Source organism: Eleginops maclovinus, chromosome 13, assembly GCF_036324505.1.
Source record: "Eleginops maclovinus isolate JMC-PN-2008 ecotype Puerto Natales chromosome 13, JC_Emac_rtc_rv5, whole genome shotgun sequence".
In the NCBI taxonomy this organism is placed as follows: Eukaryota; Metazoa; Chordata; class Actinopteri; order Perciformes; family Eleginopidae; genus Eleginops; species Eleginops maclovinus.
The window spans coordinates 24,054,663-24,069,927 of record NC_086361.1 but is presented as its reverse complement, the minus strand read 5'-3'; the positions used below and the strand labels follow the sequence as shown (position 1 = coordinate 24,069,927).

The 15,265-nt window shown below is 46.3% G+C and overlaps 1 protein-coding gene across 5 annotated transcripts in view; it reads left to right on the top strand.

Annotated features, from left to right (window-relative positions):
• phf14 (PHD finger protein 14) overlaps window positions 1-15,265 on the top strand; it is an 82,266-nt gene that overhangs the window by 38,744 nt on the left and 28,257 nt on the right. For 4 of the 5 annotated variants that reach the window (XM_063899126.1, XM_063899124.1, XM_063899127.1 and 1 more), the window contains 5 exons: window positions 2,004-2,110; window positions 2,493-2,624; window positions 3,649-3,799; window positions 8,368-8,430; window positions 9,558-9,679. In XM_063899126.1, coding sequence (XP_063755196.1) covers window positions 2,004-2,110; window positions 2,493-2,624; window positions 3,649-3,799; window positions 8,368-8,430; window positions 9,558-9,679 — 575 coding nt within the window. Of the gene's footprint in view, window positions 1-2,003; window positions 2,111-2,492; window positions 2,625-3,648; window positions 3,800-8,367; window positions 8,431-9,557; window positions 9,680-12,214; window positions 13,613-15,265 lie in introns of those variants that run through there. The other variant, XM_063899128.1, reaches the window with a different exon arrangement.

Sequence of the window (15,265 nt, the reverse complement as noted above, 5' to 3'; positions counted from 1 at the left end):
GCAGAGCGAGCGCCCAGATTACAGCAGCGTCCTCGGGGAAAAGCTCCTCTGTTTAGTGACAGCCTCAGCCCCGACAGATAAGTTTTCTAATTAACCTGCCTGGCAGAAACGCACCTGAGATACAGGCAGAGTAAATGGCTGCTTTCACCTGCGTACAACAGGTTCCTCTCTGTTCCGCTGCCAGGGAACTTTATCTGGACTACTCGAAACTCTCTCCAACATAAAGCAGCTGCTCGATAAAGACTGTCACTGTCGGAAACTCTGACTGTGACTTTGGCAACAGCAGCCTGCAGTCTCACTCTCCTCTGGGAGGGTTCCTGCAATAACATGAAGATTCATTGCACCAATAGTTCCTTTATAGCCCAACATTAGCCTCCTTTAGCTTTGCGGTGGAGACGTGAAGTCATGTGACCGTGCTGTAGTTCCTTTATAGCCCAACATTAGCCTCCTTTAGCTTTGCGGTGGAGACGTGAAGTCATGTGACCGTGCTGTAGTTCCTTTATAGCCCAACGTTAGCCGCCTTTAGCTTAGCGGTGGTGACGTGAGTCATGTGACCGTGCTGTAGTTCCTCTATAGCCCAACATTAGCCTCCTTTAGCTTAGCGGTGGTGACATGGAGTCATGTGACCGTGCTGTAGTTCCTTTATAGCCCAACATTAGCCGCCTTTAGCTTAGCGGTGGTGACGTGGAGTCATGTGACCGTGCTGTAGTTCCTTTATAGCCCAACATTAGCCGCCTTTAGCTTAGCGGTGGTGACGTGGAGTCATGTGACCGTGCTGTAGTTCCTTTATAGCCCAACATTAGCCTCCTTTAGCTTAGCGGTGGTGACATGGAGTCATGTGACCGTGCTGTAGTTCCTTTATAGCCCAACATTAGCCGCCTTTAGCTTAGCGGTGGTGACGTGGAGTCATGTGACCGTGCTGTAGTTCCTTTATAGCCCAACATTAGCCTCCTTTAGCTTAGCGGTGGTGACGTGGAGTCATGTGACCGTGCTGTAGTTCCTTTATAGCCCCTAGCATTACGCTTAGCGGTGGAGACGTGAAGTCATGTGACCGTGCTGTAGTTCCTTTATAGCCCAACATTAGCCTCCTTTAGCTTAGCGGTGGTGACGTGAGGTCATGTGACCGTGCTGTAGTTCCTCTATAGCCCAACATTAGCCGCCTTTAGCTTAGCGGTGGTGACGTGAAGTCATGTGACCGTGCTGTAGTTCCTCTATAGCCCAACATTAGCCGCCTTTAGCTTAGCGGTGGTGACGTGAAGTCATGTGACCGTGCTGTAGTTCCTTTATAGCCCAACATTAGCCGCCTTTAGCTTAGCGGTGGTGACGTGAAGTCATGTGACCGTGCTGTAGTTCCTCTATAGCCCAACATTAGCCGCCTTTAGCTTAGCGGTGGTGACGTGAAGTCATGTGACCGTGCTGTAGTTCCTTTATAGCCCAACATTAGCCGCCTTTAGCTTAGCGGTGGTGACGTGAAGTCATGTGACCGTGCTGTAGTTCCTTTATAGCCCAACATTAGCCTCCTTTAGCTTAGCGGTGGAGACGTGAGGTCATGTGACCGTGCTGTAGTTCCTTTATAGCCCAACATTAGCCGCCTTTAGCTTAGCGGTGGTGACGTGAAGTCATGTGACCGTGCTGTAGTTCCTTTATAGCCCAACATTAGCCGCCTTTAGCTTAGCGGTGGAGACGTGAAGTCATGTGACCGTGCTGTAGTCCTTTATAGCCCAACATTAGCCTCCTTTAGCTTAGCGGTGGAGACGTGAAGTCATGTGACCGTGCTGTAGTTCCTTTATAGCCCAACATTAGCCTCCTTTAGCTTAGCGGTGGAGACGTGAAGTCATGTGACCGTGCCTGTAGTTCCTTTATAGCCCAACATTAGCTTTTTATCGGCAAAAAGTATCCTCAAAACATTTGCAAATAAAAACTAAATATATGGAGACCACCAAAGCTTCCACAGAGCTGTAACAGGAAATCATTTGTGACCTTTTTATTTCATTTATTTTTAGAAACTGAACACCCCTGCTGTTCTGAAAGCCCCCAAAGAGAGGAAGCCCAGCAAGAAGGAGGGAGGAACAACAGGGAAGGCCTCCAGCCTGCCAGCTATACTCTACAGGTGAACACACACACACACACACACACACACACACACACACACACACAGGGTCCTCAGGGTATAATAGGAAGGTTAAATGAACAAGTAAACAGAGTAAATATAGGACACCCAAGGACAGACAAAGAGAGACATTCTAAGCAGACAGACAGAATGGAGAAGAGTTCGATGAGGGATTTAGTCCTGAGAATGGAGGGTTTAGTAGTCTGTGATGGGTTTTTGTTAGGATGTTTTCCTCTTGGTTTGAGAGACCTTTGGGGTTAGGGTATGGGTTATACAAGCATTCCTACACAGGACACCTCTGCACATGTAGCGTCACATGTTTCTCTCTGGATGACCTGGCCAGCTCTGTAGACATGTTCTGTTCCCTCATGTGTTCCTGCAGCTGTGGCATCTGCAAGAAGAACCAGGACCAACACCTGCTGGTTCTGTGTGACACCTGCAAGCTGTACTACCACCTGGGCTGCCTGGAGCCCCCCCTCACACGCATGCCCAAGAAGACCAAGAACAGCTACTGGTGAGGACATGTAGACACGGAGACACAGAGACACAGAGACACTGAGACTCATTAAGAGGCTTATTTTGTTAAGTAGCAGAACGGGGAGTTGACCCACTGCAGAAAACCAGTACATCGTGCACAAACCAGTGAACACATTTAGAAACAAGTTTAGCTTTCTCCCTTTTTACAAGCATCATAGAGGAGACGGAGAGGAATGGAACATCTAAATAAATGTTATTGTAAGTGTTTGACTGTTTTATCAAAGATGACATTGAAAATCATTTTAATTTTGTCTATCCATTTAGAAACTCAACAAAGCATATTTATTTTGTAGAAATCCTCTTTAAAGAATCACACACTGACCATTGTAGTATATCTTTCAATGAAAAGGAGGATAATGTGTAATAAATCATGAATCCCCTCCAATTCCGTACCTCAAACCGCAATCAAAATATCCGTCAAAATGTGATATTTCCTCTGAATTAAATCCTCTTGATACCAACTTCTAAAACTATCCTCTCTATGTGGACATTAACAGTAGTAGTTTCATACTTGCAGTACCTCAGGAGGATCACAGGAGGATCCAGAGTTTGTTTATTCATGTTCCTGGTGACATTCTCAGCTGCAGGATATCAGATGGGAGAAATGTCAGCCTCTCCTGCAGCTCCTTATCTACAGATTTTACAGGCCATAGATTCAGGATATCATGATGCTCAGTGAGCTGCTACTTCCTGTTGTATGATTTTAACACAGGAGCTGTTCTTATTTCCCTCTCCTGCAGTTCTTTTGGTGTTAGTGCATGTAAATGGTCTGCAGAGGCTAAAATCCCTCCTGAACTTCTCTCCCACTACATGTGTGTATGTGTTTAGTTCTACTGTGTCCATTCCATTAGATTCTGGATACTTTACTCATCACATATGAGGAAATTGTTTTGTCACTCAAAGTAAAAATATAAAGACTTGAAAAGAGTAGCTGAAGAATACATCCCATAATAAATACTGTAGATCTGCTGATGGAGCTAACGGAGTGTGTCCGTCTGCAGGCAATGCTCCGAATGCGACCAGGCCAGCAGCGACGAGGCCGACATCGCCATGGAGACGCTGCCGGACGGCACCAAGAGGTCGCGGCGGCAAATCAAAGGACCAATCAAATTCATCCCTCAGGAGATGTCTCCGGAGCCCAAGAAGCATCAGGTGAGAGGACGCTCAGAAACTGCTGAAAGTGTGCGTCTGAACTCAGACTGCAGCCGGGTCAGAGCTCCGATCGATCGGCATCGATCACTAATAACGAACTCCTGGTGATCCGTGCCCTGCTGGAGGTTATCAGAAAGACACCAGAGGGTGGAGCTGCTCTGAGCGGCTGAAGTATAGACGTCAGTAAACATTAGCACAGTGGTACAGGAGAGGGTCAGGACACATTCATTTTTAGTTCTGAGGAACATTCTGAATCCAGACTTTTCCACAGAATTCTGAGATTTTCAAATTAAAACATTCAGAAAATAATTGGGTATTTTCTTTATTCTCAGACTCTCCGAGTTTTTATTAATATGAAACCCCCTCAGGATTCTGCTCGAAAAATATCTCAGAATAAAGTCCGGATCCAGAAGAAAAAATATAAAGTAAAAAAATCTAAATGTCCTTTTTAAGCTTTGAAAGGTATTTAATTACCGAATAGCTGAATGTCTCCTTCTGAGTCTCGTCTTTGTGTCTCCTCTCTCTGTAAGACCCTCAGAGACAGTGTCTCCTCTCTCTGCAAGACCCTCAGAGACAGTGTGTCTCCTCTCTCTGTAAGACCCTCAGAGACCGTGTGTCTCCTCTCTCTGTAAGACCCTCAGAGACAGTGTGTCTCCTCTCTCTGTAAGACCCTCAGAGACAGTGTGTCTCCTCTCTCTGTAAGACCCTCAGAGACAGTGTGTCTCCTCTCTCTGTAAGACCCTCAGAGACGGTTCGCTCCTCTCTCTGTAAGACCCTCAGAGACAGTGTGTCTCCTCTCTCTGTAAGACCCTCAGAGACAGTGTGTCTCCTCTCTCTGTAAGACCCTCAGACAGTTCGCTCCTCTCTCTGCAAGACCCTCAGAGACAGTGTGTCTCCTCTCTCTGTAAGACCCTCAGAGACAGTTCGCTCCTCTCTCTGCAAGACCCTCAGAGACAGTGTGTCTCCTCTCTCTGTAAGACCCTCAGAGACAGTTCGCTCCTCTCTCTGTAAGACCCTCAGAGACAGTGTGTCTCCTCTCTCTGTAAGACCCTCAGAGACAGTGTGTCTCCTCTCTCTGTAAGACCCTCAGAGACAGTGTGTCTCCTCTCTCTGTAAGACCCTCAGAGACAGTGTGTCTCCTCTCTCTGTAAGACCCTCAGAGACAGTGTGTCTCCTCTCTCTGTAAGACCCTCAGAGACAGTGTGTCTCCTCTCTCTGTAAGACCCTCAGAGACAGTGTGTCTCCTGCAGAACATTTGGTGTCAGAAGCCTCTCCATCCCTCACTGGATCCTGCTTATCTTTACCCAGCATGCTCTGATCCTCAGATACAGCCCCCCCTCCCCCTCGCTCCCTGAAGAAACTCTGCAGATTGATATCTGACAGCTCGCAGCAGAGGGTGGGGGGTTCTTCACTTCACTTTTTGTTTTCCCTCTGTCAGTGTGTGACCCGGTGCCCCCGCCTGGGACTTCAGGGACTCTCTGTGGAGGAGTGGGTTCTGCTGGAGCTGCTGCTGTCTCTGATACTGACAGCTGAGCCCTGAGGGTCGCCTCCTCTGCTGACCCTCACACACAGGGACCCTCATAGGGACCCTCACAGGGGTCCTCCGCCCTGACACACAGGGACCCTCTCATGAGACACGCAGATAGAAACCTGTGTAGTGAGGCTTTGTTTACATGGAACTGGCTTATTGGTTTTCTTAGTGGTGAGGATCCATCTCAATCAGTCAGAGCTGGACTCAGGTGTTAGCTTAGCTTAGCAACTAGCCTTCAGGCTGGGAGAAACCACTGAGGGTAATGGGAATAATCCATCCATCTTCCAGCGTTTATCCGAGCCGGGTCGTGGAGGTAGCAGTCCCAGTAGAGGGCCCCTTCCCCTGGCCACATCAACCAGCTCTGATTTGGGGACTACAAGGCGCTCCCAGTCCAGCGTAGGTACTGGGAATGAGTCATTACTTTGTTGTGCTGCTCACCTGAGACTGTATGGACCCTCCTCTGGTGGACTCTGGAGTCGGTCCTGACCTCAGCTTAGTTAGAAATGTAGAAACGAATGAAGGAGTGTCTGAGCCCCTCCTCCGAGTGTTTTTAGTAGGGGGAGACATGTGACCGGCTGCAGCTCTGGGGGATTAGCAGCCGCCGCGGCCACTCTTCAGCGGTTATCTTCAGAGGCAGGGCGGCACACACTAAAAGGCCTGCTTTGCATTTTTAATGCTTTTACCAGAACACTCCTCCAGAGCCATGTTTCCATTTATCAGGAGCGGCTAATCAGCCCCCCGCTGGCCTCTGAGAGAGAGAGAGAGAGAGAGAGAGAGAGAGAGAGAGAGAGAGAGAGAGAGAGAGAGAGAGAGAGAGAGAGAGAGAGAGAGAGAGAGAGAGAGAGAGAGAGAGAGAGAGAGAGAGAGAGAGAGAGAGAGAGAGAGAGAGAGAGAGAGAGAGAGAGAGAGAGAGAGAGAGAGAGAGAGAGAGAGAGAGAGAGAGAGAGAGAGAGAGAGAGAGAGAGAGAGAGAGAGAGAGAGAGAGAGAGAGAGAGAGAGAGAGAGAGAGAGAGAGAGAGAGAGAGAGAGAGAGTCCAGGGGGCCTCACATGGTCCAGTGCCACCTCGATGAAGCAGAGAGTCTGCCGGTGGGTCCTGCCTGCTGGAGGAAGACCTTTAGAGTCAACCTGTGATTTTATTCAGCATGTACGTAGAGTCTGTGAAGTTAATGCTCCATAGCGTCTGAAGATAGAGACCATCACACACACACAAACACACACATACACACACACACACACACACACACACTCCATCCAGACAGGGCTTCATGCAAGGACAACTCATTAACACACATCAGCTCTTCATGGTGTGTGAAAGAAGCGCTCCTCTTGTCGTGCATCAGTTTTATGAGGAAACATTTCTCACTGTCAGCGGCTTTTATTCCCCGGGCCTGATGCTCCGAGATGTCGTTAATCACGGCGCTAATTAACTGGAGGTGTTCCTGAGACTCAGTCAGAGCACCAGAGGACCACACTGAGAGGGAGAGGACGTTTAATCTGAGAGGAACTCTCTTTCTGTTCCGCTGTGTTTAAGCTTTCAGTGAGCAACACCAGCGTAAGGAACGGCTTCTTTAACCCTAAATCACCACGTAACACTCGCGCTCCTATTGGCTGGCGCTCCAACACAGTTTATGTGATAGGCTAAGGGGCGGGACATCTCTAAGCGGTTGACCAATCACAACAGAGCCGGCCAGCTCAGGTTTCAGACAGAGGGTGAAAAGAGGAGCTGTTGTGATTACTGTAAGGTATAAAACGGAGAGTTCCCACGAGATAATAAATGTATAGCACAACAAATTAAAATAAAAGAAACTCTAAATCAAACAAATAAATAAATGAAGCTAACAGAAAAGAATAATGTGATTATTAGGGGGGTCTCTGGGTTCACCAGGCTAACTGGAGGTGCTAATAAAAAGCTCCCGTAATGAGACATGATTTACTGCTAACATTAAACCCCAGATATGAACATATGCCATTAATCAGCTGTAAATGATGAGAATGGAGTTAATATATGTCGTAAGCAGCTCTTCCTCTGCTCTGTTAATTCCTCTAATCCTGTGAAGTGAGTCGTGCTCGTTAAAGATGCTCCGATGGACTTAATTAAAAGATTGATTCAGCCCTCCGTTTTAATTTCCTCACCTGAGCAGAGGCCCACATTGGCTCAGCGCTCTCACCCCGCCCCACGCCTATAGAGGACTGAGTGCAGGAGAGACTGAGCGCTGGTGTTCTGGGTTCTGCTGGAGGTTCTGCTGGAGGTTCGAGGTTCTGCAGCGGCCGGCTGGCAGAGATCTTCTTAATGATAAGTGCTCCATCTGGAGAGCGGTGGTGGCGAGCCAAAGGCGGCAGATGGGATTGTTTTCACAGTCTGTTTAAATATGTTGTTGATTTCTCTTCCTCTCTGAAAGCCTCCTCAGCGGGGGGGGGGGGGCTTTGTTTATATTCATATATCTTATCACTCATACTTCAGAATATTGGTCCTCGTTTATCGTTGATTGGATATTTGATTTCAGTTTATATTTATAATGTTCTACTGTTTTATTTTCAGAGCATTTCTTTTACTTCTTATTTTTTCTACGTTTTCTTTTTCTTCTAATTTAATTTTGGTATTTTAATTCTTTAATATAATAATATTTTCTTTGTTTGATCTTTAGTTTCTCATGGGAACATTAATATTGTATTTGATTTCTTAATACTTTTTATTAACTTCATTTGATTCTGAAACCTGATTTCCCCCGGGGTAATTAAGTATCCTGATGTCCATAAATACTACATGTTTGACTACACGTCTATAAAAATGAACACAGCTTCTCCTCACACCTGAAGACATACATGCAATACTATATGCCATTTACAGAGTCCTGCATGTGGAGGAGTCCTGTTCCATCCCATAAAGCCCAGTAAACTGTCCGTAGCTGGTCCCTGGGATTGCTCCATGGGGTTTTGCATTATGTCAGAGATCTGGACGGAGAGGCAGGACTGTCGACTTGAAGTGGATGTGTTGTTTTTCCTGTTGTTTACCGTGTGTTTGTTTGTGTTCTGCAGAGAACCAGAGGTCAGAAGAGGAAGAGGGTTCCCCTCTGTGACGACAGAGACGAGAAAACTGAGGTTGGTCTTCATCCTGCAGAACTATCACTACACGCATGTTCTGAGAGAATCAGCTCAGTGACTAGAGGTTCAGACACAACCGAGACCAGGGGAACCTTTCATTATACAGTTCTGACCCTGAAGGTCACCCAGCGCTCCAGTCCCAGCTGTGTGCGTCTCTCTTTAGTGTCCCCTGGTCTCCGGCGGTGTGCGTCTCTCTTTAGTGTCCCCTGGTCTCCGGCGGTGTGCGTCTCTCTTTAGTGTCCCCTGGTCTCCGGCGGTGTGCGTCTCTCTTTAGTGTCCCCTGGTCTCCGGCGGTGTGCGTCTCTCTTTAGTGTCCCCTGGTCTCCGGCTGTGTGCGTCTCTCTTTAGTGTCCCCTGGTCTCCAGCTGTGTGCGTCTCTCTTTAGTGTCCCCTGGTCTCCGGCGGTGTGCGTCTCTCTTTAGTGTCCCCTGGTCTCCAGCGGTGTGCGTCTCTCTTTAGTGTCCCCTGGTCTCCGGCGGTGTGCGTCTCTCTTTAGTGTCCCCTGGTCTCCAGCTGTGTGCGTCTCTCTTTAGTGTCCCCTGGTCTCCAGCTGTGTGTGTCTCTCTTTAGTGTCCCCTGGTCTCCAGCTGTGTGCGTCTCTCTTTAGTGTCCCCTGGTCTCCAGCTGTGTGCGTCTCTCTTTAGTGTCCCCTGGTCTCCAGCTGTGTGCGTCTCTCTTTAGTGTCCCCTGGTCTCCGTTGTGTTGGAGCTTCTTGCAGCGTTTGGTTTCTGCAGCTTTTAGTAAACTGCTCATGTTTCCTCTGCTGAATGTTCTCTAGATGCTGCATGTGTTGAAGAGCTGCTGCAGATGTTTCTGCATGTGTTGAAGAGCTGCTGCAGATGTTTCTGCATGTGTTGAAGAGCTGCTGCAGATGTTTCTGCATGTGTTCTGATTTGTGTTTCTTTATCTGCATCTTCTCTGAAGCTGCAGCACGTTTGCACCTGCAGGCCTCCGTACCTGAGAAACAGATCATTTTGGTATGGGACTAAGCGAGGGAGAGTTTTGTCACCCATAGTCTCTCTCTGATACGCTCTCTGATTGTGTGTTTGGTGGGTTTTTTTCTCCGGCGTGTTCTCCAACTAATTCCCGCACATCCCTCCATAATAATCCCCGTGTTTCCATAGGAACCGCTGCCACGGGAACGCCGGCAGAGGCAGTCGGCGCTGCAGAAAAAACCCAAAGCCGACGACACGAGGACGGAGTGCACGACCTGCAGCGGGCCGGGCGACAACGAGAACCTCGTCAGGTGAGGAACTGTGTGTGTGTGTGTGTGTGTGTGTGTGTGGTCTCGTGAGGCGAGCGTATCCTCCTGATGATTAAAGTTCAGTCTTCATTAGGCCTCTGCAGCGTGGGGGGGGCGCTCTGTATTGACCTGCCACACACATTTGCACAGTTCATTACGGCCAGATGAAAAGCACAATTTATCCTGCGGAGTCAGGGCCGGATAATCAGCGGGAATCTCTCTCTGACATCGGGATTCTGGGAGGAAATAAGAAACTAGATCACAGCAGAGGGGGGGGAGGTGGGGGCTTCAGGACATAGTTCTACGTTTTCTCATCATATTCCCTTAACGTGTTTCAAGAGGTGGAAGAAGTTGTCTTTATGATCCTTAAAGGTCTCTATTGGAAGTAAAAGTCCTGAATATAAAATAATACTGTTTGAAAACTGCACTTCAACAAGTAACAGCACAGTTTGCAGAGGACTGCTCCTCTAGTTCCTCTAGTTGATAGAAGTAAACTTCAGTGTGTCTTTTGCTCTTCATCACTCTATGATGAAGTATTCACAACATTATATTGTGTTTTATCTCAAACCACTTCATATCTTTCTGAAATCCATGAAGGAAAGACGATTTGTATTCATTTATTTTATTTCCGTTATTTATTTATTATCTGGTGGGAAATTGGGTTTCTTGACAGTTGCTCCGTTTTATTATGCAAGTTATTTTAAAGACAAATAGAATAACTGTTTGTGAACCTATAGATCGGTGGTTTGGATATCGTGTCTCTCTGCTTCCTCTCCTCCTGTTTCCTGATACTTCACATCTCTGCAACAACCCAGTGTTTCCATAACCCCCCCCCCCCCCCACAGTCCCTTACTCACTGTGTGTTTCCAGTCTCTGTTCAGCTTCTGTCACACACAGCTCAGTCTGTACGGCTGTTTCAGCTTCCAGCTATTTCAAAGACCTTAAAGGCTTATAAAACATCAGTAAGAATCACCTCCCATCTGTTTTGCTAAACTTTACCGTTAATGAGTAAACTTCACTTAAAATAATGATGGCAGCACTTCTGATTACTTTCTGTCGGTTTTTCATTTCCATCGTGTCTGAACTGAAAACATACATGCATTACTACACGCCATTTACATACATGTAGTATTTATGGACGTCAGGAAACTTTATTCACCCCGGGGGAAATCAGGTTCAAGACGGTTGCTCCATTTCAGAATCAAATGCATCTAAATAAAAAACTGTTTAGAAATATAATCAAATATTAAGGTAAACGTCAAAAGATCAAATCGAGGCAATCATTTAAATTAAGGACGATAAATGTCTCTGAAACATGAGGAGTTAAATGTCTCTGAAACATGAGGAGTTAAATGTCTCTGAAACATGAGGAGTTAAATGTCTCTGAAACATGAGGAGTTAAATGTCTCTGAAACATGAGGAGTTAAATGTCTCTGAAACATGAGGAGTTAAATGTCTCTGAAACATGAGGAGTTAAACATGAGGAGTTAAATGTCTCTGAAACATGAGGAGTTAAATGTCTCTGAAACATGAGGAGTTAAATGTCTCTGAAACATGAGGAGTTAAATGTCTCTGAAACATGAGGAGTTAAATGTCTCTGAAACATGAGGAGTTAAATGTCTCTGAAACATGAGGAGTTAAATGTCTCTGAAACATGAGGAGTTAAATGTCTCTGAAACATGAGGAGTTAAATGTCTCTGAAACGTGAGGAGTTAAATGTCTCTGAAACATGAGGAGTTAAATGTCTCTGAAACATGAGGAGTTAAATGTCTCTGAAACGTGAGGAGTTAAATGTCTCTGAAACGTGAGGAGTTAAATGTCTCTGAAACGTGAGGAGTTAAATGTCTCTGAAACATGAGGAGTTAAATGTCTCTGAAACATGAAGAGTTAAATGTCTCTGAAACATGAGGAGTTAAATGTCTCTGAAACATGAGGAGTTAAATGTCTCTGAAACATGAGGAGTTAAATGTCTCTGAAACATGAGGAGTTAAATGTCTCTGAAACATGAGGAGTTAAATGTCTCTGAAACATGATGAGTTAAATGTCTCTGAAACATGAGGGGTTAAATGTCTCTGAAACATGAGGAGTTAAATGTCTCTGAAACATGAGGAGTTAAATGTCTCTGAAACATGAGGAGTTAAATGTCTCTGAAACATGAGGAGTTAAATGTCTCTGAAACATGAGGAGTTAAATGTCTCTGAAACATGAGGGGTTAAATGTCTCTGAAACATGAGGGGTTAAATGTCTCTGAAACATGAGGAGTTAAATAGGAGGAAATATTTACACAAACATTTAAGGTGTGCATGAAAGTGAATAGGTATATTTGAAACTAGAGTAAAACGGGCCCATTGAACCCATACCATGTGTATCAGAGGAACCAGTGTGTTTAAAGGATACTCCTGCACAGCTTAATGGTACCATGTCCACCCTGAGAGCAGGAAGTAGATGGGAGGAAGAGCGGGACGCGTCCCCACCAGTGTTTGATGTTGGGGGGGTGAGGAGTGCTGCCCTGACTCTTTCTATCTTTGCATTGCACAGGTTGTGAGAGCCGGGGCAGACCCTCCCCTCCCGCGGGCTTAGAGACAGAGAGGGCCACAAAACGAGTCGAGTCAGGAGACGCCGTCACCAAACATCGCCCGCCGCCGACCGTCCAGTGAACTCTTGAGCGCTCCGGGGCTCTGACTCCGCCGGACTCTTAACCAAGAAGCGCCTCTGAGTGTTTGTGTCCACAGCTCAGCATCTAAACCGTTTAACACCCAGTATGAAATGAGCAATGTATGTTTTAAACCTCAAGTAACCAACACTAGTTAGGGTAGAATTACACAATAATGGACTCAAGGGTCAAAGGATGGAGTCCCGGTGTCTTTACTTTGTTAATGTCATGTGTTTACGTTAGAAATAGCATGTTAGACGGGACGGACCCATCAGCTGCAGGGTGGAGATCACTACGATGGTTAGTACCCCCTGGAATGGGTCTTGAAGACCACTGTAGAGGCAGAAGAAGAAGACCTTTGAGGGTAACACGTTGGTCCAATGTTCTTCCTTTGCCACAAACTGAATTTATCTTAATAAACATCAGAAGCCTGCAGCTGAAAACCTGCTCTCTCTGCCCAATGAGCCTTGGAGACCACTGAAGGTGCACCACAATCCCCCTTTTACAACACCCTAAATGTGACGTTCAAAGGAAGTAGTTCCTGCAACGTCTCTCCACTGCTGGAACTGAGTTGAAGACTTTCAGCTCGCGTCAGAATCGCATCTGATTTAAGGTCTTCTGATAACGCCTCTCCGAGCCTAATGAGCCCTGAAGACCGCTGGAGAGGAACTGAAGAGCAGCTTTCTAAAACACGCTAAGGTCCCCCGCTCACACGAGCCTGAAGATGTGTTGAGATGTTTAAAGGTTAAAGCTCCTCCAATGTTTCACAATTTCTAGAAACTCTAAGGACTTTCAGCTCGACCCACATCTCTTCTTCATGTCCTCTCCATCCTGAGTTAAAATCTGCCTCTCTTAATGGTACGATGCTGGGTTTTCTGCCCTTTTTAACCCCCCATCAGAACCAATCAGAATGCACTCATCCACCGTCCAATCAGCTCTCGCAGATCTGATGGCTGTCTTGTGTTGAAGGACCAGAGGAGTGGGGGTGCATAGAGAGCCTCTCTCGTAGCAGTCAGTGAATAGTTAGAGGTGTTAGAAGTGTCCCGTCCCCCCCCCCCCCTCACGTCACTCCTCATGCATGGCTGTGTCTATCTAACCTGTACAGTAAGTGTGTGTCCCTGTAGAGTCTGAACGCCTGTGTGTGTGTGTGTGTGTACAGTATTTATTGAAGAGGCCATATACTTCCTGGTGCCTACGAATGTGATTTCTATCTTACTGTGTCGTGAGCGGAGTTGAACTCTGACTGTTTTTATGCATTATTAAACGTTCTGTTAACTGCCAAACTGTGTGTGTGTGTGTGTGTGTGTGTGTGTGTGTGTGTGTGTGTGTGTGTGTGTGTGTGTGTGTGTGTGTGTGTGTGTGTGTGTGTGTGTGTGTGTGTGTGTGTGTGTGTGTGTGTGTGTGTGTGTGTGTGTGTGTGTGTGTGTGTGTGTGTGTGTGTGTGTGTGTGTGTGTGTGTGTGTGTGTGTGTGTGTGTGTGTGTGTGTGTGTGTGTGTGTGTGTGTGTGTGTGTGTGTGTGTGTGTGTGTGTGTGTGTGTGTGTGTGTGTGTGTGTGTGTGTGTGTGTGTGTGTGTGTGTGTGTATAAACTCTTAACTGTTTCACCTGCAGTGATGAATGAGTCAGAGAGCCCCCCCTCCCGTAAGCTGTGATTTATCACCTGGGAAGTGGCCTTCTTGTTTAGGGGGGAGGGACACACACACACACACACACACACACACACACACACACAACACAGACAATATCGTCCACATACAAATCAGCTGGAGTCTCTCTCTTTACGCCCCGTCCACACGGTTCTGCTGCGTTGATGTCAACCGTTGCCACACTGCATTGTGCTTCCGTCGGTCGCGGTGAGTTGAGAAAACTTCAGAACGCCAGCCAATCAAATCCTGCGTGTGTGTCCGGGGGGGGGGGGGGGGGGGGGGTTAATGTGATTAGTTGTTGGTCGCATTAACCCAAAGCGCCAGACACGCCCACCGGCAAGCGTCAACGCAACGGAACCGTGGGAACGCTGCGTTAGAGTTTCATCAGAGAGACTTTAAACAGTGAGAGTACAAATACTCAGATCTTGTACTTGAGTAAAGTAGAAGTACTCAGGTCTTGTACTTGAGTAAAGTAGAAGTACTCAGATCTTGTACTTGAGTAAAGTAGAAGTACTCAGGTCTTGTTCTTGAGTAAAGTAGAAGTACTCAGATCTTTTACTTGAGTAAAGTAGAAGTACTCAGATCTTGTACTTGAGTAAAGTAGAAGTACTCAGGTCTTGTACTTGAGTAAAGTAGAAGTACTCAGATCTTGTACTTGAGTAAAGTAGAAGTACTCAGATCTTGTACTTGAGTAAAGTAGAAGTACTCAGGTCTTGTTCTTGAGTAAAGTAGAAGTACTCAGATCTTGTTCTTGAGTAAAGTAGAAGTACTCAGGTCTTGTACTTGAGTAAAGTAGAAGTACTCAGGTCTTGTTCTTGAGTAAAGTAGAAGTACTCAGGTCTTGTTCTTGAGTAAAGTAGAAGTACTCAGGTCTTGTTCTTGAGTAAAGTAGAAGTACTCAGGTCTTGTTCTTGAGTAAAGTAGAAGTACTCAGGTCTTGTACTTGAGTAAAGTAGAAGTACTCAGGTCTTGTACTTGAGTAAAGTAGAAGTACCAGAGTGTAGGAATACTCTGTCACAGTGAAAGTATTCTAAATGTTCCTCCAGTGAAAGTAGAAAGTACTCTCCTCTAAATGTACTTAAAGTAGCGACAGTAAAAGTAGTCATTGTCTGATTGGTCCATTTCAGAATAATATCTCTGATATGTTTTATAATGATTGATCATTAAAGTGTTCTCAGAGCTGGTAAAGGTGCAGCTAGTTTGAATGGCTTTGTATACTGCAGGGTAGCTGCTGGATTTACTGCAGGTGAACTACAGTCTGATTTAAGGGGGATTATATTTACCATCAGTA